General features: G+C 40.9%; 1 protein-coding gene across 1 annotated transcript in view; it reads right to left on the minus strand.

The window, feature by feature from the left end:
* The window catches only part of ADAM22 (ADAM metallopeptidase domain 22), a 130,249-nt gene extending 111,934 nt beyond the window's left edge, over positions 1-18,315 (minus strand). The window contains exons 1-3 of the mRNA XM_082044935.1: positions 18,254-18,315; positions 17,959-18,119; positions 1,150-1,226 (exon numbers count right to left, since the gene is read on the minus strand). Coding sequence (XP_081901061.1) covers positions 1,150-1,226; positions 17,959-18,119; positions 18,254-18,311 — 296 coding nt within the window. The 5' untranslated portion in view covers positions 18,312-18,315. The remainder of the gene's footprint in view (positions 1-1,149; positions 1,227-17,958; positions 18,120-18,253) is intronic.
* Positions 18,316-23,920: the final 5,605 nt, after the last annotated feature.

Genomic DNA, 23,920 nt, shown 5'->3' on the forward strand with positions numbered 1-23,920 from the left:
CCTTTCAGAAACTGTGACTACACCATTATTCCACGCACCAAGACAAAAACAAGTTTCAGCAACCTACTCTCAGTAAGGTACAAATATGTATACAAAACTATTATTTCCAATAAACACCTCAAAATTGTGGACTTAGAGCTCTTCAGCAGAAATTTTTTCCTGTAGAATTTTTTTAAAATGCATTTGTTATAAAATCATAGTTCTAAACCAGCCTCTTTTGCTCTCCTTCCAACAGCGTCTCTGCCATCTGTAATCAGCAGGATTCACATGTGGTTTTTAACTCATGTCACTGCATATGAAGAAATTGCCACTGTTTAAAATGTGTTTACAAGTGAAAAAAACTGAAATTTGAGTGGCTCCCACTGCAGCCTGAGTGGTTCATCTTTATAGCAGAAAAACATGTAGGAACTGAGCACAAGCTCTTACACTGAACCAAACAACATCATGTTCAATTATTAGGAGCTGAATTACTTAACAAAGCATTTCTATTTACTATAGTATTTATTCTCTTTTCACTTCACAGAAGAAAAGCAAAAAACTATTTAAAAACAGCTGTGCAAAAAGGCTACTTCAAAATATCATTACTTAAAGCATATACCAGATTTCACGTTAAGTTGAACTATTGTTCAATCTTCCCTCATCGGCTGAAGTTCACCGTGTGCTACTGCCTTATAGTGTTCCCAAAAGACTGTCAACACATCCAGAGAAACTTCATTCCCAACTATCCATCTCATTCTTTTTTGAGGATCAGCTTTAGTGCAATTGCTGTGTCTCCAGTACTTCACATTCAGTTATTAAAATGTTAACAACTACTAGTTTTCAGCAACTCCATCTTTTAATATCCAGGGAGGCTCTGCATGTGTATAGTAATTTGCCTTTATGGTAAACTGAAAGATGGCAAATGAAATTATAACACTAAAATGTTAGTTACACTGCAATAGCTACTATGTAGTAACAATAAGAATATCAAAGCCTACAATGGTACTTGGGAAAATAACAAAGAACTTAAAATATACTACTACAGATGAACTCCATACATAGCAATAGCACTTGTGCTATAATACAGCCTCTAAAATCTCCATTGAAAAATGACGTTTCATTGGCACTGGGTCTTGAACAAACATAAAGTAAGATCCAGTCATTACTTACTGGTTTAGCGTGACATCTAGGATGAAAGATGATCCAAAAGCATCAACCTGGAAGCTGGCTCGAGCAATGTGGGTAGACTGCAACATTGAAAAGACTGGAATTAGTATTCAGCCACAACAAAGCCTATCATACAGCTTTCTGAATGCAGAAAGTAAACATATTTAGTAAGTAACAATATGTCATTAACCAAATAAAATTGCATTGAAACAGACAAAGCAGTCTATGATAATGAATAAAAGATACCTATTCTCTGAATCTATGGGGCTTATTCAAGAATTCCCAAGAACACGACCTGTGACTGGGAAGTTCTGCCTTAGTAACCCTCATCTTAACCCATCCACACCATAAGAAATGGCTGTTCTCTTTGAACTTCCATCCTGGGGAAAACCCTGAGCAGAGGAAAGGGGAAGCCTTCCCCTCGCCACTGTGTTCCTTGTTCCTTAATCTGACTCTGGGTATAGGCTGGTGAAGAACAGCTGAGATGTCACCGGTTTGGTCAGACCAGGATACACTCACAAATCTCACTGACGTTACCTGAAATAAACTGTTCAGACAGGCAGACTCTTATTTAAGTCCATGCAATGAGGTGATAGCAATGAGCTAAAATCTAATTAGTTGCATTTTCTGTAAATCTCTGACTCTCCACTCTGTAACCCATCTCTTCCAAAAGGCTCCCAAAACTCTAACCAAAAAAAAATGGGTGCCAGAATAACATCTCTTTCTCTTTGCCATATATCTTCCCTGAATTAATTGCTTTCATTCAGTCCTATAGAGAATAAATATGGAAATACTTTGTAACTCATTACATGCCAGAAAAAGTACATTTATTCCAACCATAGGGGAAGAAAGTATTCAGCTATCCCATGGAAAAGCAACAGTTGTTTCTAGACCTGAAAACTCCCAAGAAACGGAACAGCCATGTCATTTAGCTAATTAATAAGAAAAGCTACTTTCAGACATTTTGGAGCAGTTTCAACTTTGTTCTTATTTTCTTTCCATTGAAATCTGCACATTAAGATTTGAAGCATGTAGACAGAGGAATCTAAGAAGAAACAATGAAGAACCACTTACAACTCTAAACTACACTATTCTAAATAAATACAATACAGGATAGTACAGCTGTAACAAATGATTTATTGAAAACTCTGGGAAACTCAGGAGAGGATGGGATAATGTGAATCATCAAACTCACTCTCTCTAAAACTACTGGCAGGCTTTCAATAGGCATTAAATCCAGAAGAGATGAGAACACCAGTTTCCCTGGAAAAGAACAGGAACAAAGAAATGGGAAGTTGAAGGAATCACAACTTCTTTGTTTACTGCTTTTCTGAGTTGCCCTACAAATGGAATGGTTTCTCTCTTTTTTTGTCTATATATATAAGCATGACTATAAATAAATAAATAAATAATTAAACCCTAACCATTAACAAATATTTACAAACAGTTGATTCCTTTAAAAATAAAAAAAAAAAGTCAAGACAGCTTCTCTTATTAGAGGATGGTCAGGCTGAGAGCTCTCTGTAAAAATGCCCAGCTGTGCCACTGCAGTGACTGTGCATGCAAAATTGCATGATGAGAAATTCCAGATATTTAAATTACTCTTTAGAGAGATCCAGTATTAACTGGAAAGCTTATTAGAAGGCCCCTCAATAGATTCAGTTCAGAGTCAGATATCCTTCCAGCTATCACCATTACATATAACCTGCTCTGTAAAACAGGCCAGAGGTCTTCACTAAGTGGTTCTTGTAATTTCTGGATGATTAAAAAGCATTTCTTTTGAACAAATGTATAATCTTTGACCAACTAACTGAATATAACATCTATTTTACCTTATCTGGCTAAATGATTTCCATGACAAATTACCATCTATATTAAAATCCTACTTTCTATCCAATAAAGCCTCGGGGGTGGGGGGGGGGGAAGGCAGTAATTTCCTCACATCACCCATTTTGATCCCTTTTTGAAATTAAGGGATTCAAGTTTGCCCCAAATGACCCATGACACAGCCAGCTGGTACCTGCAAGGCAACAATGGACACCCACAGCATGTACAGACACCCATAGCACGTATAGCCACCCACACCTAGGGCCACCATTTAGCTGTTTCTGGCCTGCAGCAGCTATCACGTCCAAAACAGAGCAAAAACAAGCATCAACAAATTATCATGGTAGCATTTGCATTTCTCTTCCAACCCTCAGGCAGCTGAGTTTGCTTTGAATGATTTTAAAAATCTCTCTTCTCTTGCTAGATGTGAATTTTTAGGCTGCCTCTCATAAAGAGGATGTGACAGCCAAGAACCAAGAAGGTACTAGGGGCCATGCTCATTTTGTCATTCCCACTGCAGCACATTTGTTAACCTTAACTAACCTTCACTTACCTACCTGCACCACTTTCTGATCAAAGGAGTAACGGCAGCCCCGCTGTTTGCTTTTCATCATTACATTATTAAATGTAAAGAACACTGTACAGCACTTCATTATTTCTGTTTGTTAACAACATAGCTACATATGTCATCATTTAGCTCTGTATGCAGTATAACTAAACCTCCTATATGACCATATGCTGGTACCAAAAGAGAATTCATCAGTGAGGAAGAATATAAAAAGCCTAAGTTAAATTTCTAAATGTACATATACTGAAATGTATATCAAAATGTATTCATTCACTCATTCACTGTAAGAGCAAAAATGACCAGGGTTTTTGGGCTTGGTTTTCTTTTTAACTGCTAGGTATATTGCATCATATCGATTTGGTCTGGGAAATTTCCTCCCTTGAACATGTCTCTAAGATAAACAATTACAAGGCTAATGTATTTCTGAGGTGACCCTGGACCACAGTTATTCCCTGACAGAAGCTGTTAATGTGGATTTAAGGGAGAAAATGCCTATTAATAAATGAAGATGAAAAACATTACACAGAAGTAACCACCCCCAAGACAAGTGGTGCAAACCCAGGAAGCTCACCATTAAGTTTAAGCTCAAGTGCAATCAAGCACATCTGAGATATCAGGATGCATGTTTTGGATAGCCAGACAAACTCAGCCCTTCCCAGAAATTGCAACCCTTCCTTTAACCCTGATATGCAGTTGTAAAACACTGCAACACTGTGTGCTGTGGGCTGCTGCCAAAAATGGACAGTTCTGCTCCATCCTGGCCGCATGTTTCCATCTGCTCTCCCTTGTCAGCTCGTGTGACTACCCAGAAAGTCAGACCAGCATCGGAAAATTAATCACTACTTGGAGTGAATCCGTTTTCTGTCACACAGATAAGCTGATCCAAATAAACTATATAGTCGCACCATTAGTAGATGCGATGGAAAGAAGCTGGAGGGGACATACATGAGAGAATGAAGAAGAGGACAGATTTCTCTTTCAATGACAGCTAACAGATCTCATTCAGCATAACAAAAAACTGTACCTTAAGACTGCCAGCCAGTACATTTTTTAGGATAATAATTTTTCTGAATATCTAGTCAAGAACCACAAAATAAAGGGATTTCAGGAAGTCTTGGCTCTACATTGTTTTGAGCACATCCACCTGCCTGCTCAGTGAATAGGTAAAACGGCCAGCTGCAAAGGAGGCTTACACTCATAGATATACGTCAATAAAAGAACCCAAAGAAAGGAAAAAAGAACTTTTATTCCATCTATACCACCTCATTCAAGCAGAAGTAACAAGAAAGACACCTGCAAAGGCTCCTCTAAACCACTGAAGCAAGACAATCAATTATGTCATTCAGTAACTTTCTCAGAAAATTTGACGCTTTTTTAACAGACATAAGCATGACACATTGAGAGATGACAACTGAGTCATAAACGGGGAGTTCTTGGAGACCAGGAGAGATGCACTCAATGCAGAGTATGAACAGGACCCAGGAAAGGAGAATCTAACAACTTAATGGAAGAGTGCAGTGCTGTACCTCCGACACAAAATGTTCTGAAATATTAATGTCACACAACTGAAGAAGGAAAATACCAATAACATCTCTGAAATTAGCTGCACTACTTTCAGATGGAATTTCTAGTGGCACATGAAGTGTACTACCCTGCAAGCCCCCCTATAGAAAATACTAAGCATTCCATGCATCTAATTCAACTATGCAAGAGAGAACTTCTGTTCAAGACTGTAAAGTTTAAGCATCTCAGTGAATGTCTGGAAGGAATCAAAAATAAATGAAGTGAAAAGGATTACTTCAAATCACTAAGTATAAAGAAATTGTATCTAAAATAAATATTGAAAGCTTGAATCCTATAAAAACAAAAGCAGTAGGCAAACTTTCCTGCCAAACCAAGAGGGATGTGATTCCAATTATTTTAATTCACCTGCTCCATGCCTCAGGGATAACTGCAGTAAGAGAGGAAATGGGCAATCAGTACCAAGCATGACTATTCATTATTGCAAAGAAACACAACAGAATAACGATGATTTCTGATACAGTCCCTTCAGTATCCCTGCTGGGGATTGGTTTTCTCCAGAAACTGGCCCCGAAGAATGAGCACCTGCAAAGGAAATGCACATACATAAACTGCAACCAACGTGTATCACTGCACATCAATGCTGAGCCTCATTCCACTGGCATGCAGGTAACGTTTGGAAGATTTTCATTTCCAATAGGTCAAATATTTTAACTACCAGCAAAACATTTACAAGCTATGCACTTTCTTGAATAATCAAACTAACAAGAATTTTGAAAGGAAATATTTTAGACATTTTCCTCACATTGTGTATGGTGGGTGTTGAAAGCAGCATAGTGGACTGAAAGCAGCATAGTAACATAATAACTAATTAAAATAAGAAAAAATATATTAAATATATTCTAATTAATAATAGATAAATAGACAATTTAAAATATATTATGATATAACATGCAATTCCTCATAATATGTTTCTTACTTCTGAACTACCCTTCATAAAGCACTTAGATGCTTTTTAGTAAGTTTTGCTGGAAGAGATAACAATTTCTTTCAAAAGAGAAGAATGTCTTAAAAAACGATGAGAAAATCTTATTCATAAGCTTGACCTGTGTTGTAAATAATTTTATATTTACTACTACTTACAACATTGTGTTTTCTAATGACAAGATTCTGATCAAATTTGTAGACTTGAAAAAAAGCATCAAGAGAATCAAGAGAGAAAACAATATAGAACGTTATAGCAAGAGAACTCAAAAGCTGTGCTTCAGAGCTTTTAAGAACAATGACATTTTATAGCAGACATTCTGGGAGTCAGTCAAGTTTATAAAATAATAGATCCTTTAGATATTAATTTAATTTCCCTACCCTCTCTATTTAATAGCAGAATAGAACCTTCAGCTTGTTAACAATCCTTTAAGTGTGTGTGAAACGATTGTTTCTTAAGTTCATTAAGGACAGAGGTAAGTCCATGGGAAATCAAAATACACACATCAGTGAAATTAAATGAAAAATATACTAAAAATTTTATGTAGATTTACCTAAAAATAATTTTAACTATCATTTTTAAAATCATAATTACACATAAATTTATGCTAGAGTATATGAATACAGTGCTAATTAGCACATGTACACATTATAATAGGAGAGGTTTCAGCCTTAGTTATGTTGTAAAAAATCCTGAGTAAATTGTATTAATAGTAAATCCAGTATATTGTTGCTGTATGTAAAATAAGAAATTTGTTCAAAAACTTACTTTTCTATTTGTACTGGGAAAAAAAAATTTCCTCAGGGACAAAATTCAGAAATAAGCTTAGGTCTAATAATAAAAACAAATATCTCCAAGCCAAAAAAAACCTTCTTTCTAAAAAACACAATAAAATATAAATGCAACATGATTTCCTCAGGCCCTCTCTATTGCCATTTGCAAATATCTAATTTTAATCAAAAGTTCAGTGACACTGAACCGGATTCACATCTCACAGCAAATTAAAGAACTGCAAAGTCTCTTTTTTACTTTCTCTAGCATTCCCAAAATATCCATGGGCACTCATTTCCTATATTAATCATCATTATTTGCCGTTCTTTATGCAAGCTTTCTCTTTTTATCCATTGTATAAATCTAAGTATCTATGGGGCTTTTTCTGGAAAATAAAAAAAAAAAAAAAAAAGATACTTCATGAAAAAACTGCAGAATAGAATCATGGTTTGATGAAAAGGCTTTTACAGCTGCCTCTTTGGGGTACATTTAGTACACAAGTCATTTATTCTGAGGAAAATATAGAAATAAGAAAAGATTTTAAGAGGTCCATGTTCATTTTTGAATCCTGGATCACATTTCTGTTCTCCATGCCAAGTGAGGGTGAGGCAGAGGGAGAGTCAAACACCATCCGCCAGAGTGCAGTGCAATGGCCCAGTTCACTTTGGTGGGGTTTTGCCAGCTCTCAGCAGATGTAGATCTTGACAAAGTCATAAACATGACCTGAAATAGCTTTTCTCCGCATAAACATCAGTATCAATGAAATCAGAGCCAGAAGCAAGGACTACTTGTACCCCTAAAATGGCAGTAATTACTCCTCTCAATAGTAAATTAAAAAAAAAAAAAAACAACTTTTATTATGTGTGGGTTTGAAATCAGCGACTGTTTGAATTTACTCAATATGGTAAAGTAAAAGACATCCCCAGAAATATGGATGCGGGGAACAGCACCAGGAAAAAGCAGTCCTGAGCACAAAACAATGCAATATATTACGCAGTTGCCACTGCTGCAGATGCAGCCCCTGGGTAGCAGCAGGGATCCTTCTGACATCCCGCAGGGGTGCGATGCTGACTTCTGATGGACTCAGCTGTATCTGCTCACACATCTCATCCTAGACTTCCACTCAGCACTCCAAAACCATGAGCATCTTTGAACAGTTGCAACGAACTGACTAAGAAAAAATAATTCTTATTTTCCCCTGAAAACTTCTCTTCTTGCTCACATTTCTCGCCTCCACTTCATCTTTCTCAAAAAATTCACTCAAGGTTAAATGGAGCAACAAAGACAGGAAAACTATCGGGCTGTCACTGCTAGCAAATTTAGCATGAATGACCATTTGATCTCACAGATCTAAGAGGACAAATTTAAGTAACTGAATGGGCAAGATGTTGCTTCCCAAGAGGCAATCTAACACATGTTTTCAGCACCAGAAAACCCCCATGGTAGCAGATCTTACACTCGTTGTGTTTTTATGTATGAAGGATAACACTCATTTGACTTAAAGAAAATTTCATTTATAACTTGGTTTCCTATGAGACTAATTACTGCAACTGCTGTTGTTGTGAAAGTCTTCATATCCCAGTGAAAGGAAGAACTTCTTCTGAAAGAGAAGCAGCAAAGATTCATGTGTAAAAGGTCACATTTAACTAATATGCAAGAGGTCTTAAAAATATCACTACTGGGACAAAACCAGAAAAACTGGTGACAGCTCAGCCCTGTGTTTTTAAAATGCATTTGACAAGGCTTTTTGTCAGAGACTAATGGCTAGGAAAAGTATGATAAAATATGTCATTTTAAGGGTGATTAATAAAGCACTAGGTTACAAATAGGAAACAAAGGAAAGTCAAGAATGAAAACCTGTAAACTTCAAAATGAACTGCCATAATTCATACAAAAAGCTTTGATGACCATTGAAGACCACACTTCTAAAACCAAGACAGGGAGCAGAGACCCCACAGGGACACAGCAGTTTCCACTGCCCCACAACAGCAACTGTAGGTTTCAGAAGGTCAGATATAACACAAAGAGCAATGCTAGATATTATACAACAGGTGTATATGCAATGCGTTCCATCTGCCCCACTAGATAATACAGGGCTTGACCGTGCAACCAGCCAGTGAACCTTCTTCCTTGTGAAGAAGCATGAGGTGAGAGGGAAAGGACTCCAACAAGGATAATCTCTCTCCAAGGAAAGAACCACTGCTGATTTCAAGTGGGCAGAACCCCAAGGAGATGCCACTCTTGTGCAGCTGCAGCATGAGGCAAACAACCGAGGCACGACGTGTCTGCAGGGACAGAGAACACCCAACAAGGGCAGCACTTGAGGATGAACCCATCTGGATCACTGTGTCACTCAGCTGCAGAAAGCATTGTTGTCTCAAGGACACCATTTAGGCAGGAAGGAAAGCTCAACGGATCTAACAGTTAAGAGGAGTGAAGGCATTTGCCTCACTGAAGCAGACGGTGCCTTGATGTCATTTTTAGCTGTGTGTTTTCCAAGCTCTGAAAGGAATCAATAACGTTTAGAGAAGGGTCCCTTTTCAAGCATCTCTTGTAGGCTTCAGAAACAAAATAACAGAGTTCCACTACCAGAAGAATCCGCAAAAACTCTCCATTAACACTGCCTTTACATTACAAATAAAGTGTTCAAACATAATAAAAAGAGTGTATGCTAAATTTGCTCCTTTATACAAGCACCAATGACCAAAACATTTTTTAGCAACACAATGACATATTCCAAGCATTTTCAACTGGTCTTACATTTAGCTTGTATACAGAAGACAGCTTACCAAAAGATTAGCTCTTCCCACTAAAGTAACAAGCATTCTTTGACACCTAGAGCCAAGCAACATGGGTAACTTTTCCCATAAACGGTTCATCAGGTAACAGCAGAAAGTTTACTAACATTTTGTCAACACACAGGCTAGAAAGAGCTTGACAAAACTTGCAGCCTTAAGTATGCCAATACATTGCTTAATCAACTCCGCAGATAATAATTTCTAAATATGACTTGCCCTCTGCATTCAAGTATCAAAGTCCTATTTAAAGTTTAGAAGTGCGAGAAAAGCAAAGTTCAAAACTCCTTTTCCTCTTGATACAGCCTAGGACATCAAAACGAATCAACATTTTCACAGTATATATTTTCTGAAACAGCTGAAGGATTTTTTTTCATTCCCACAAAATTTCAGGGGCTGAAATACTCTAAGGAGACATTTCTGGAACAGATCATGTTCCCACATACTGCTATTCTTCTGAGCAATTTTTGAGCTGTAAGTTTGGGCTGTAGCCTCCACACTCACATACATCACACTTTCAGAATCAAGGCACCGTCGAAAGGCATTTATCCACACAAACTTTTTCTAAACCTTGTACTAATATTACATTCTGGGGTATGCTTTTTCTAAAGCATGGTCACTTGCTACAGTTTTCTGGTCTGGTAACATTCACTTCATTTAGAGAAAAATTTTAAAAATAAGAGAGAGATTGCAGAGTGAATTTGGTGTAGGTAGACAAATCAGAGCTCATCAAATTGCCAGAGGAATCACCACATTTCACTGTCCGATGGCAAATGCCAGCTGCAATGCCCAATGCCGAGCTTCTTTCTTTACCTGAACCAAATTTTCAAATTGGACTCCTACTGACTCAACAGTTAAACAACTCTACATCATTTGTCGTTTTCTCTGATTTCTACATAATCATGTCTTCAACTTCAGGTGACACTGGCTTTCCATTTGAACATACCCAACCAGCTAACCCCCACTGTGCAAGTGCACATCACAGCCTGTCCACATGCTCAGCACTCCCATGCAGCTCCTCAGCCATCTTTGCTGCTCAACATTCAAACAATGAAGTTTCTGGGAAAAAATATGAGCCTTCACTCACAGTCATCCCACTAAAGTATTAAAAAGTTTGCACAGATGTAATTTTCTGTGCACAAAGTTCTTCTCTGCACTGAACATGCCTCCATCTGAGCAGAGGCATGTTGTTCCGTGCTTGGCTGTGGCTCAGCACAGCTGCACGGTTCATCCCCGCAGCAATGACTTCTCCTCCTTAAATTAATGCAAATATTGCAATAGCTTCAGAGGAGTACTATCAGGGAGCATCTGTGGCTACGAAAAGCCAAACTTCATCCGACAAGCTTCTGCAATCCTTTACACACTCCAAAAGGCATCTCCTCAGAACAGCATATCCATACATTACCCAGGAGGCCACTGGCAAGCCAAAGGGAAGAAGATGACGAGAAGACCTCAGAAGGCTTTCTTGTCTGAAAGGTTTCTACAGACAATCATAGCAAATTTGATGTATTTTTAAATAAATTAAAGAAGTGAAAACTACAGAGAAAAGAGACAAGATGGGAGTCACAGTGATTTCTGGAGATGTTAAATAGTTAACATAATAGTTTTGGTTAACATGCAAGAAGCCAAAAATTACACTGTTTCTAGAAAATACAATGCTTTAAAAAAAGATTATTTAGGAACCAGAAAACTGAACCATATCAGTAAACGAATGAGAAAGAGATTCGGCGTAAGAAGACACCACAATCCTGTGTCCAGGAGTGGTGGGCTCGATCCTCTGAGAGTACTGGACTTATCCTTCATATTCATAGTTATCCAGACTCAGAGAATAGACATGGGCCTACGTTGGCAACCAAATCATCTGACAACAGCCCAGTGAGCTACTTCCTCTGAAGCAGAAGGGCCATCTACTCGGGAGGAGAAGTAGCTTTTGCTCAAACCCATGTGAGCCAAAAACAAGGATCCCCATCCTCGCAAGGGAGAGAAACCTGGCGTGAGGTGGCCACAGTAAGAAGAAGGACCACAAACCTCAGCACAGCTGATCTGAGAGGGAAAAATGCTGAGACAGCACTAGCCAGGAGCACCCACAATGTAGAGAGCCGAACCTTATCAGGCTTTTGAAGGTTTTAAGCAGTTCAACTGACCTTTAAGCAGTGTTTGACAGGATAATTGCAGAGCCCTAAGAAAAGTTGTTAGACTTGAGTCACTTAAAGACTGGTATGATTATTGAGAAGATTACAAAAGGGACCTGCAGTACCAGAAGAATAATATAATACCAGATCTGCCATGACAGGGTAACCTATACATCCATAATGTTCTTGTGGCAAACAGTTTAAAGTGAGTGTTAACTTCATATGTAGTTCCTGCATAATTTGGGTAAATCTCAGTGAAATTTATCATGACGCTACTTGGAATGCAACACGCTTCTGTATGATGAATGTGTTACAGTAGATCATTAGCCATAACAAGGGTCCCAAAACAGGTATCTTCAGTGAAACAGAGGCAGAAAGAATGTTCAGTTTGGTCCTGCACTCAGCAGCACCAACACAGATCAGGAGTGAATACAGATATATTGATTATCAGAGCTGGAAAGGACTTCTCTGTCAGACTTTGTAGTGACTACACTGCTAATGACAACAGGCAAATGTTGGAAAAAGTACTTTCTATAAGGATTGTTACATCTGAGCCTTTAAGATCCTTCATGACTGTATAAAAGACTGGTTTATGAGATTAAGCCACAGCTTCTGGAATCTCTTTCTTTTCAGCTCTGCTATGCTCTAAGCAAGAGAAGATATCACAAAATAAAGATCTCCTGTGCAGCCCTGTTACCCGGACTAGGATTTTCAAAGATACCTATGTCTTCAACCACCCCTCAGAATCTGAGTCCTGATACAATATTTCTGCAACATCAACTTTGAAGCATCAGCTACCAGAGGTTTTTTGCTGGATGATTTTTGGACATATGCATTTATTATCATAATAAATCTCATTATCAAGAAGGGAAAGGCTTTCCCTGAAATGGGCTTGCAAAGAAGGATAAATTAGAAATTTGATATATTCTCTGACTGTAAAATACCAAAACACACAATGAATATACATATTTTGTAAAAAGGTGTATCTGAAAGTCTCTCCTACATTAGAGATCAAAGGGCACTCTCAATGCCCTTGCATCATGTGGCAACCTATAGCAAAGTTTGGCTTTCAGCACTTTTTTTCCTTCTTCGAGAAGGCAGGGCTTACACCAAGAGTATTGATATTTTAACTGCCATTCACATATTCATAAAATATTGCTAGGTTCATTAAGTATCTTATCCTGTATACATTGGACACCCAGTAAAGGATCACACACATTTTGCCTAACACTTTATAAACCTTAAGGAAAGAGGGAGAAGAGGCAACAAGGCAGGAAGAAAATAAAATCTGGCAGTAAACCAAATGCATGTAGTACTCACTACAGCTTCAGTTCCAGTTTAGCCTCCTCCCCCTTTGGTTTTGTGATAGCTGATAGAAAATTGTGCCAAAGTTTTTCCAAGAGATAGCAGTAATTTGATTAAGTGGGCAGAAAAGAACTTTTTAAATTGGGCAATTTCTCATGACACCTCTCTTTTCAACAATCATCCATCAGTCACAAACTCTAGAGCTGTCTTATAATCCCCTCAACAGTCAGAACTTAACTTTTAACCAAGAAAATTACTAATTGTTTGAGCTACCCAACACAGGAACTTATAATACCAACAGAAGATGACAGCAGCAGAACAGAAAGTGAGACTATTTTAGACAAAGTCAGCAGTTTCACAAGCATCTCCAAGGAATAGGAATATTCTGTTCGAAGACCAGAGCAAGAGGCCAAGAAGTCAGAGAATCCAATAGCAAAGACTAGGCAACACCTGAATAAATAATGAAGATTTCACTCCAGGTACAAGCAGAGATATGTGAGTTCAGCATGACAGAGCAGAGCTTCTCTGCAATTGACTATTAGCAATAAGAAGCTATCTAAAGAATCTGTAAGCTATCCTTCCAAATCTATGTGGGGAATTGTACCATTTGGTCACAAACAATTCAGAAATGCAGACTGTGGAAGACAAATAAATACTTTGCCGAAAACTACTGAGTCACTCTGGACTACAAACAACATGTACTTCTATCTCCAGACACAGTTCAGACCTGGAGCCCTTCAGGCCAGGCTCCCTACACCCAGATCAGCCCTTTTACTCACTCGGAAGGAATTCAGCATACCTTCATGGCAACTGGCAACGAAGCAAGTGAAAAACACGTTGAGAAATAGAAGTTGCTATACTATGAATATATTGCACAGCCAGCAGAGGAGATGAGTGAATCTATGCCCATAGCAGGTCATTGACTCAGGACCTTGATCCCACTGAAAATCATAGCAAATCACCCAAGTTTCCATATCAACATCTAGATAGATTGAAAATGGAAAATGCAATAAAAGCCAAAAAAGGAACAAAGTTGTCCCTCAGACACAAAGTGCTGGCCTCAAGGAGAACTGGGCTCCTCTGCTGGCACTGAGTGGCAGTCTCCAGCTGAGAGCAAGATCACTGCTAAGTTACTCTCAGGGTTGAGGGGAGGCATCTGTTGGGAGAAGGCATGTAAAGGTCTGGTACTGTGATCTCCAGCTGGGAAACGAATCTCATCTTCACAACCAGAACACCTGATCCACTGAAAATTACTAAGAAAAAGGTCCTCCAAATGAGGTACTGACATAGAGTACAAACTCCAGTTCGTGCTTTGTTTTGCTCTTCTTCACAGGTCAAAAAACAAACACAGGCAGTGGGGAGGAACACTTACACATTCCCATATTTTAATGAAGAACAGGCCTGCACAGTATTGACTAAAGGAAAATATTAAGAAACTTGTGATTTCCCATGTTTTTCTTACAATGTCAAAATATGGCTCAAGCCACGGAGTTAAAAGGTTCCTTATAAATGTCCACAGTAGGAACTAACTTCTTTTTTAAACACAAAAAAACATTAGCTTAGCCTTCACTGAATGCCCCTGCCATAGACCACATTCAACTTCTAATAGGCTTATTTATGCAACAGTAAATTAAGTGCCCATTGCTAAGATCCTGGATGGCATTAACGATAATTTTAATATTAGCGTGTTCTCAGATATATCTTATCGTGATTACTCTCTAGGTTAACTGCTATGCAGCTGCTAATAGGCCTCCTTCGGGGAACAGAGAAACTGAAATATAGGAATGTCATGGATACTGGTAATGACTCTATTCTGTGGTGGAATCAAAAGTAGAAACCCAAAGTCATGTGAATTCTCCGATGTCCACTACATACTGTACATTAAAACATTAATGACATGAACATATATAATAGCCTACAGTATTTCCTTTGTGCTGTGCTCTGGCGTCCAGCAATATTGGACAACTACAACTGTGAACACAAGGATTTCTTAAGCACTTACATTCTGGGTTTCTAGGATGAGTACACAGACTAGATCCTTTACTATTTAATAGTAAAGCATGCATGTAGAGAAGTCACTCAGTAGTTATAGCAATGGCAAGGACCCAAAAAACTGAAACCAACTAAACAAAACAAAGGATGTTGCTAGAGAAAAAACTCAACATATGTTAAAAAAAAAAAAACAAACCACATAGATTTTTAGAAATCTATCAACCATCACTTCCCAGTCACTTCTGCCTTCAATTTCCTCCATTCACCTCCTCTTCTCGTATTACGCTCCTCTGGCTCAAATCCATCATAAGCCTGTTCTGAAATTCCTGATCTGCAAAGGCCATGCTTTGCTTCTGCTTTCCCCTGAAAGATCATCTTCATTTCCCTTTGTGCAATGCCAAACTCAGGCTTGCAGCCCTCTTGTACGACTTCTGCCCTTTCTGCAGCTAAAGCTTTCATCCAGGAATTAAAGGAATCTGATCCAATTTAATGTGACTTCCTTCTCTCCAGCTTATCTCTCTCTCTCTCCTTTTATCTTTATCCAATTCAAAACACAATTATATTGTTTTACATTAATTCAACAGCTACAGCCTCGTTGCCTAGTCCTCCGACTGCACCATCCCATTCAGGTTTCTTTGCTTTTCTGGACACGGCTACTTGTCCTTCAGCCATCAGAAATTTTTCTTGAATGCTTCAACCTCATCCAAGAAGCATCCTCCCTAACTAATCCACAAAGCCGTTAGCTTTGGTTTGAAATCTCAAGACTAGTTTTTCTAACTCTGGATCATAGCTGTCCAAAGACTACTAGCAATGGATAGAATAGAGCATGGAGACAAACTAATACATATGAAAATGTTATTGATGGAGAATGAACCTGTGTTCTCCCACCCTTTATATGCCACTGATCTTAGACTCTTAACTCTTCAGGGCAGGCATGGGGGTTTTCATGTGTGAGCAGAATCCAGTACTCAGCAGCTTTGTATCATGTGACTTCTACCAGCCACCCAAAAGCAACCATAGAAGTTAACTCAGTCCATAACTTTGATAAGCATTCTGGCAGAGATAAGGGTGCTGTTTTTTTTATGGGATGCTAGACTTTAAGAGTCAGGATATTAAATTACTCAACTGCAACAGTTAACACTATTACTGCAAAAATAACTTCCTAAATGCAGCCTCTACAAAACTTCAGCTAAGCAAAGGCACTGGCGCTGCTGGCCCCTTACTGCTGAGCTGACTCAGACCTCCAGAAGAGGGACACGGTATCTTGCATTTAGGATGTAACCATACCCTGTGCAAGAAGCACAGAAAATTGGTACTGCTCCACTCGGTTTGGCCTGCTTTCGCTCCATTATTTTCTTCCTCCAAATCACTGCCAGCTACTGCATCCTTCAGGGGGTAACAACCATCAGACACTATGGAAGAGGCTGTGGGTATTTTAAGCAGCAGAGGGAAACTTCTTGATCAGGAGGAAAAGTTCTTGCACGCAAAGCTCTACACATGTAAGCTCAGTTTAGCATGGAGACTTTTGTGAAAGAAAGGCATTTAACCCTTTTATCCCACTAGTGTTACTTCTTTTCTGTCTGGAAATACTAACAACTAAATGAGGATGACTTGAAAATTTTATGAGCATAAGATTTGGTGAATAAAAGTTCAGACATTCAGAAAAACAAAACTCATTAATTAATCGTCTGTTCTGTAAGACCACTACTTGAATCATTAATACAAGATCCAAATGCAACCATTACTATTTTTTAAACAGATATGTCACAAAATGTTTGAACTTGTGAGTGGCCAAGGGTCTTCAAACAACCCTAAAATGCTGAGATTATTTGTATTTCACTTTTAAGCAAAGCACACATTTTGGACGCTTTATAATCCTGTTTCATTGTATTGTAAATATGGCCTTCACGTCTCAAAAATATTTACATAGAATAAGTTACATTCAGAGGTAAATACATACACTATGAAGAGACTGTTTATTATTTAACTACACACAAAAAAATGCAAGTTGTCAGTGCTTACACTTTATGGATTATAAAGAAGAAATCTGAGACAATTTTTTTTTCAGCTATTTTCTTTCTTAAAAAGACAGTAGTCAATCGGAAAAGGAGGAAACAGAGGCCTGCAACTCATCTTGGACATCAGCAGTTACCTGAAATGTACAAATTTTTTATGTCCTTCATCTATAATTGCATAGACTCAATGTTTTTTTCCCTTTAGATGTAACAGCCATGTACCACTTCAAATACGATGCTTAGTCATCAAATTAAAATCACTGTATTTTAATCTAAATTGGAGTAGCTATTTGTTAAAAGTCATAGGGATTGGTCTTCATATAACAGGAATCTGAAAACACATCCCAGTTTGGGTAATACTATGTAAGTTAAATTGCAACGTTTAGCTCACGTTACATTTCAAGCAATTCCCTTCCGATTTCTAATTTTCGATACCCCAGAACACAAACCCACCCTGCCCACACTTTAGCCAGAAACCGAGATTAAGCTGCAGCGCTTCAACTCCAGCTGTCGCAAAGGCACCGCAACTTTCATTTTGTGGCTCTCCGAGCCCCCGGCAGCCGCAGGCAGCGGCTCTGCCTGCCCCGAGCCCCCGCCGACGGCCGGGGGAGGGAATTCACAGGAGCGGGGACCATTTTAACTAATTTGGGCGCTGCTGCAGGAGGACTGGCATTCCCAATGGTCCTTCGGGAAAACCAGCCGCGCCTCTCACCGAGCAACGCTTTAAAGAAACATCCGTTAGCAGTAAAAACACGCTTGGGGGAGGGGTGCGGGTGAGACACCGCACCGCCGGCTCCGCTGCGTTTGGGTAGGGGACCCCGCGTCCCCCTGGCCTCCCGGGGCTGCCAGGCCGCGGCGGCAGGTGCCGGGCTGCCCGCGGCTCCCCCCGCCCGCCGCCTACCTGTGTCCGCTCCGCGCCGCTCCGCACCCGTGTGCTCAGCGCCGGCCGCCGCGCCCCGCCGCCGCCCTCGCCGCCGCCGGAGACCAGCCGCAGGGGCCTGATGCTCTCCCGCTCCGCGAAGCGGCTCTCGCCCCGCCGCCCCGCTGTCGCTGTCGCCGGTCCTGGGCAGGGGAGAGGCACCCGTCACCCGACTGCGCCCTCGCCCCGCAGCGGCCTTCAGCGGAGCATCCCTCCCGCGTCCCCACCGCCGCCCCTGCCCCGAGCGCGGCGGCGCTGCCCCGCGGCCGCGACTCACCTGGGGCAGCGGGCAGGGCGCAGAGCGCCAGGGAGAGGAGGCAGGCGGCAGCCCGCATGGCGCTGCCCGCCGCCCCGCTCGCCACCGTGTGCCGCCCCGGCTTCCGCCGCCGTGCGCCGCCGGCTCCGCGCCTGCACGGGGGGGGCTGCGGGGCCGCGGCTGCCGCGGGGCCAGGGCTGCCGAGCTCCGCCCCGCCGCCGCCGCGCCGAGCCCCCTGCGAGGGAAGGAGATGGCGAGAGCCGGGGAGGCTCCCCGCAGAGCCCGCTCGGAAGAGAGAAGTGCTGGGAAATGTAGTCGTTTGCCAGAGCGTGAGGTACCGGCGTGAGACTCAGGGGAAGCCCCGGAGCCGGGGGAGCGCTGCAGAGCGTCCGCAGCCGCCCCCGCCCCGCCCCGTGGGGCAGCCCCGGTACCGCACTGCCACGGGGCTAAGGAACCCCCGCTGCAAAATTTGGATTCGCTATTGGCCTGCCCTGCCAGGTGCAGACGGGGGCTCTCAGCGGAGGCAGCCGGAACCTTTTCCTTCCACACCTGCTCGTACTCCCCCCCTCCCCTCCTCTGATGGGCTTCTGCCACCAGTCCCTCTTTCCTCCCTTGTGCCACTTTCAGAGTAAACCTCCGTTTCCTTATCTATGATCTTTTTCCTTCTTTTCTTAAATTTCCACTCTCTCCCTGCTTTCTCCCCTGGACTAACACTTAAAGGAGAGTTGCAAAGGATTACGACAGAGAATCGTTCATTTCAAGTTACAACACACTGTCCTGGACTAAGCAAGAGGCTAAAGCAAGAGGCAGAAGTGTCAAGGAGTCCCCACGATGTCCATTCCCCGAAACCGGAGGATTCTCTCCCTCAGCACAGGGATGGCTGCGTCTGCAACCCAATTCTACACTCCCACCTACCGGGAAGCCGCGGGCAGCGGTACTGCCTGTCAGCACCGTCCATCTCACCTTCTGTAACTACGTTTCTTTTTGAAAATGGGACAAGAGTGGCAGCTGTCTAAAGCACACCTTCCTCCATGGTTTCCTGAATTGGGAGTAGCAAGGACTGCCATGGCACACAGTTAGGGTGAGTCGAGAGAGGACGAGGAATGTCAAAGCAGAACAGTGGAAGATGCAGCTTGATACTGACCCAGGCACTAGAACATGAGGTCAAACTACCCACGGCAAGGTCTTACACCAGTTACATCCACATAATAAAGAGGTGCCATCACAGTAAATGGCACTGAAAGCTGCTGCTCACTTTAGTCTGGAAGATGAAAAGAACAATTACCAAAAAAAATCTTTGTTTTCCTGATCTTAAAACCGTTATGCAGATCAATATAATTAATCGCATTGCTCCTACCAGCAACAGTCAGGACACCTGACACCTCCGTTTCTGCTCTTAGGAGTGTTTCACCCTGCCAGGCTGCCTTCCGTGGGCTCCCCCGTGGGAGGGACCGTGTTTTGGGCACCAGGGCTCAGCAACTGCTGCCTGCCGCCCCGGGGAGCCACCTGCTGGGGAAAGTTAGAGCTCCTGGCCTCATTTCTTCTTATTTGCAATTAGAGGGTAGATAGAAGAAATTCAGTTTCACACAGTTTGTTTTCATGATATGAAAACATGGACAAAATGATGGTTTGACTTTGGCTGGATGCCAGGTGCCCACCAAGCCACTCTATCCCTCCCTTCCTCAGCTGGACATGGGAGACAAAAGATAATGAAAAGCTCATGAGTGTAAATAAGGACTCGACTTAGGGAAAAATAATTTAATTTATTAACAGTCAAATCAGAGGAGGATAATGAGAAATAAAACCAAATCTTAAAAACACCTTCTCCCCATCCCTCCCTTCTTCCTGGGCTTAACTTTACTTCTGATTTTCTCTGTCTCCTCCCCTGCAGAGGTGCAGGGAGATGTGGAATGGGGTTTGTGCTCCGTTCATCACACATTTTCTCTGACACTCCTTCCTCCTCAGGGGGAGGACTCCTCACACTCTTCCTTTGCTCCAGTGTGGGGTCCTGCCACAGGAGACAGTCCTTCACGAATTTTTCCAATATGAGTCCTTCCCATGGGTTGCAGTCCTTCATGAACTGCTCCAGTGTGGGTTCCCACTGGGTCACAAGTCCTGCCAGTGTGGGTCCCTCTCTCCATGGGGTCACGGGTCCTGTCAGGAACTTGGTCCGAGTGTGGGCATTCCACAGGGTCACAGCCTCCTTCAGGCATCCACCTGCTCTAGCATGGGGTCCTCCATGGGCTGCAGCTGGATCTCTGCTCCACCGTGGACAGGGGGACAGCCAGCCTTACCATGGTCTGCACCACAGGCTGCAAGGGAATCTTGGCTTCGGCACCTGGAGCATCTCCCCCCCCTCCTTCTTCACTGGTCTTGGTGTCTGCAGAGCTATTTGTCTCACAGTCTCACTCCTCTCACCATCTGCAATTGCTACTGCCCGAGGGTTTTTTTTCCCCTTCTTAACTATGTTATCCCAGAGGTGCTACCACCGTTGCTGATGGGCCTGGCCTTGGCCAGTGGTGAGTCCATCTTGGAGCCAATTGGCATGGGCTCTGTTGGACATGGGGGAAGCTTCTAGCAGCTTCTCACAGAAGCCAACCCCCACTACCAAAACCTTGCCACACAAACCCAATATGTGGTTCAAGAAGCTGAGGATGGGAGCAAGATAGGCATTTTAAGGGCACAATATTGCATTTAGAAATACATTAACTTTGAGGAGAAAGTAGCTAGGAAGGTTTTCACTGTCCTGTTTGCACTGCAGTCATACACTACAGGCAAGACAGAATATTACCTCAAAATATCCATTAAATCCTCAAGCTGTTGCTGAAATAGTGCACAATTAGCTTATGAAAATCTGCAGCAGGGTATCAAAAGGACCACGGGTGGGGTGAGTAAAGAAGATCAGAAAGTGCTATTTATAGAGATAAAAATCAGTACTATAATATGGTGTTTCAATCTTTTTTTCAAAAGTCGTAAATCATTTCAGGCAGCAGCTAACCCCTACAGTTACTTCAGTTAGACCAAACTGTTCCCATTAGCATGCTATTTCACAGCTTCTTGTGTCAGTATTTCTGTGAGAATTTATGACATCAGGTATAAATTACATCTGTTATGCCGTACCTACACAGTACAGTCACAGACTAATTTCCTGGATCAGTACCTCATACATTTCTTTTTTCTCTTGCCATTACCATTGTCCAGATTTGGTGTAGATACAACATGTGGAAGGTTTACCAACCCAGCACCAGCCAAGGCACCACTGCTTTAAGCTAATGCCTATGAATGCAGAGTTTTATCCAGCCTGTAGGATGTAGTGAGGTATGATGATATTAGCTTCGTAACTATAGCCCTTTTTTAGTATGCCAACTCTGTTTTGGTCAAACCCTTCATTAATTTTAAGAATAATTTTTAAAACTCTCTTTAGAAATACAGCCAACTAATACAAAAATAAAGTCATTTTAGAAGTATGTGTGCTAGAAGAGACTAGCCAAAACAGAGCTGAGAAAAATTTTATGTCACTCTCCTTGCAAACCTCTCTTGTTTACATCCTTCTACCATTTGCCTAGGAAAACACTTCTATGATAAATACTGAAGATTAATTCAGAAGAGAAGGCTTAAATAAATTGCAGAAGTTTCCTATATGAGATGGAAGGATCTAAATCAAGATGAAGGAAATCCTGATCTGCACATCTGAAGTCCCCTGTTATTGTACATATTAGTCAGAAATGAGTGATTAGAAATGGATAATTCGACAGGCTTAATCCCTCAGATAAATAGTATTTTAATTTATTGATGGCTTTTCCAGGTTTGTTTTGGGAAATCAGGCAGAGAACATCAATATTCACTTCCTAGTCTTACTTCACTCGAAGCTCCTTGACATTGCTCACAATTGTGGCAGAAGGTCCACCTCTGAGCAACAAGCTCTTTCACATCAGGGGACAGATTTTTTTCTTCTTTCAGAAAATCATAGAATATCTCAAGTTGAAAGGGATCCATAAGTCCTCGCAGGACTGCCTAAAACTAAACCATATGACTAAGAGTGTCATCGAGATGCTCTTTGAACTGTGATAGGTTTGGTGCCATGACCCCTTACCTGGGGAGCCTGTTCCAGTGACTGGCCACCCTCTCAGTGAAGAACCTTTTCCTTATGTCCAATCTGAACTTCCCCTGATGCAGCTTTGTTCTGTTTCCTCATGTCCTATGACTGGTCACCAGAGAGAGGAGATCAGCAGCTCCCGCTCCGCTGCCTCCCGTGAGGAAGCCGTAGACTGCCATGAGGTCACCCCTCAGCCTTCTCCAAGCTGAACAAAACAAGTGACCTCAGCTGCTCCTCATAGGTCTTGCCCTCGAAGCCCTTCACCACCTTGGTCATCTTCCTCTGGAGACACTCTAATAGTCTGATGTGCTTCTTATATTGAAGCACCCAAAGAAACTGGTGTTTGCAAACACAGGCAAACTTTCCACTGTTCATTGTCTTGCCAGTTATCGTTTTACGGAATTTTATTACACTGAAAATTCAGACCAATTATTTTTTAAATGAGTAATAACAGCTCTACCCTACGTTGTAACATCTTCATGATTTTCCAAACATAACAAGCATATTCTATACATCTGAACCACAATTGCAGAAAAACGAAGCCTGGAAAACATATGCCAATATTTCAAAGGATTAGGAGAAAGAATGTGGGAAAAAAAAAAAAAAAAGAAAAGAAAAGTAATTTATAAGTAGATATTCAACTTTTGATTTAGCACAGGTATTCCAAAGATTATTTTTGAACAATAGTTAATTAGAAGATGTAATTTTACACTTAGATTGAACATCTAAGTTTCACTTCTTTCCCCAGAAAATAATAAAGATACATGGACTAAACAGACCTGTTGACATTGTACTTTTAATTTTTTGGAGCATTCTTGAAAATTACCTCCCAGTTTTACATCTTAAGCTTTGCTATAATGACTACAGTAAGTACCAATGACTTTGCAATCATGATTTACAGCTTTTAACTGCCTGAAGTTTTGAAGAAATAAGCCTCCTTTCAAAGGCTGAAAGAGTAACAGATTTTTAAATGCTAAAAAACCTACAGAAATTCCTTTGTGTTTTTATAATTTTGATAAAATCTGAATTTTCTACTTTGAGGAATACACAATGGAGCCTTGTGTATGCATAACACAGACTTCAGTTACAGACCATTACAGCAACTTGATACTATGGAAATTATGATGCTTCTCCCCACACACAACAACCTTTTTTTTTTTTCTCAAATATAATAGATTGTAACTGAAATGTAGGGCACTTTTTGACAAACACATTCTTAGTCGTTGATATTCAATCACAGTAAGTTTATAAAAAACATATTAAGACATTTTTCCTGATAAAAGGCAGATCTGTGAATATTTTATAATTGTCTCTATTCATTCAACCACTTTTTACCAGAAGTGTACTGCCCTATACGTTTACATGTGAAAAACACATTTGCATTCTGAATACATGGTAATTAAATTTTCTTGAATCAGTACCAGTTACTTGTCCAATTACAGACAATGGTGCATTTTGATTGCATTATTGTACATTTATAGCAGTGACTTTTTGATTAACGCACATAAAAAACATTTGACTTTCCTGTTACTTAGTTCAGAGCATGAATATTACCTCAAAACAGGAAGGATGCGCAATTGTAATCTAAATAT

Source organism: Streptopelia decaocto (assembly GCF_964273445.1).
Source record: "Streptopelia decaocto genome assembly, chromosome: 2".
Classification (NCBI taxonomy): Eukaryota; Metazoa; Chordata; class Aves; order Columbiformes; family Columbidae; genus Streptopelia; species Streptopelia decaocto.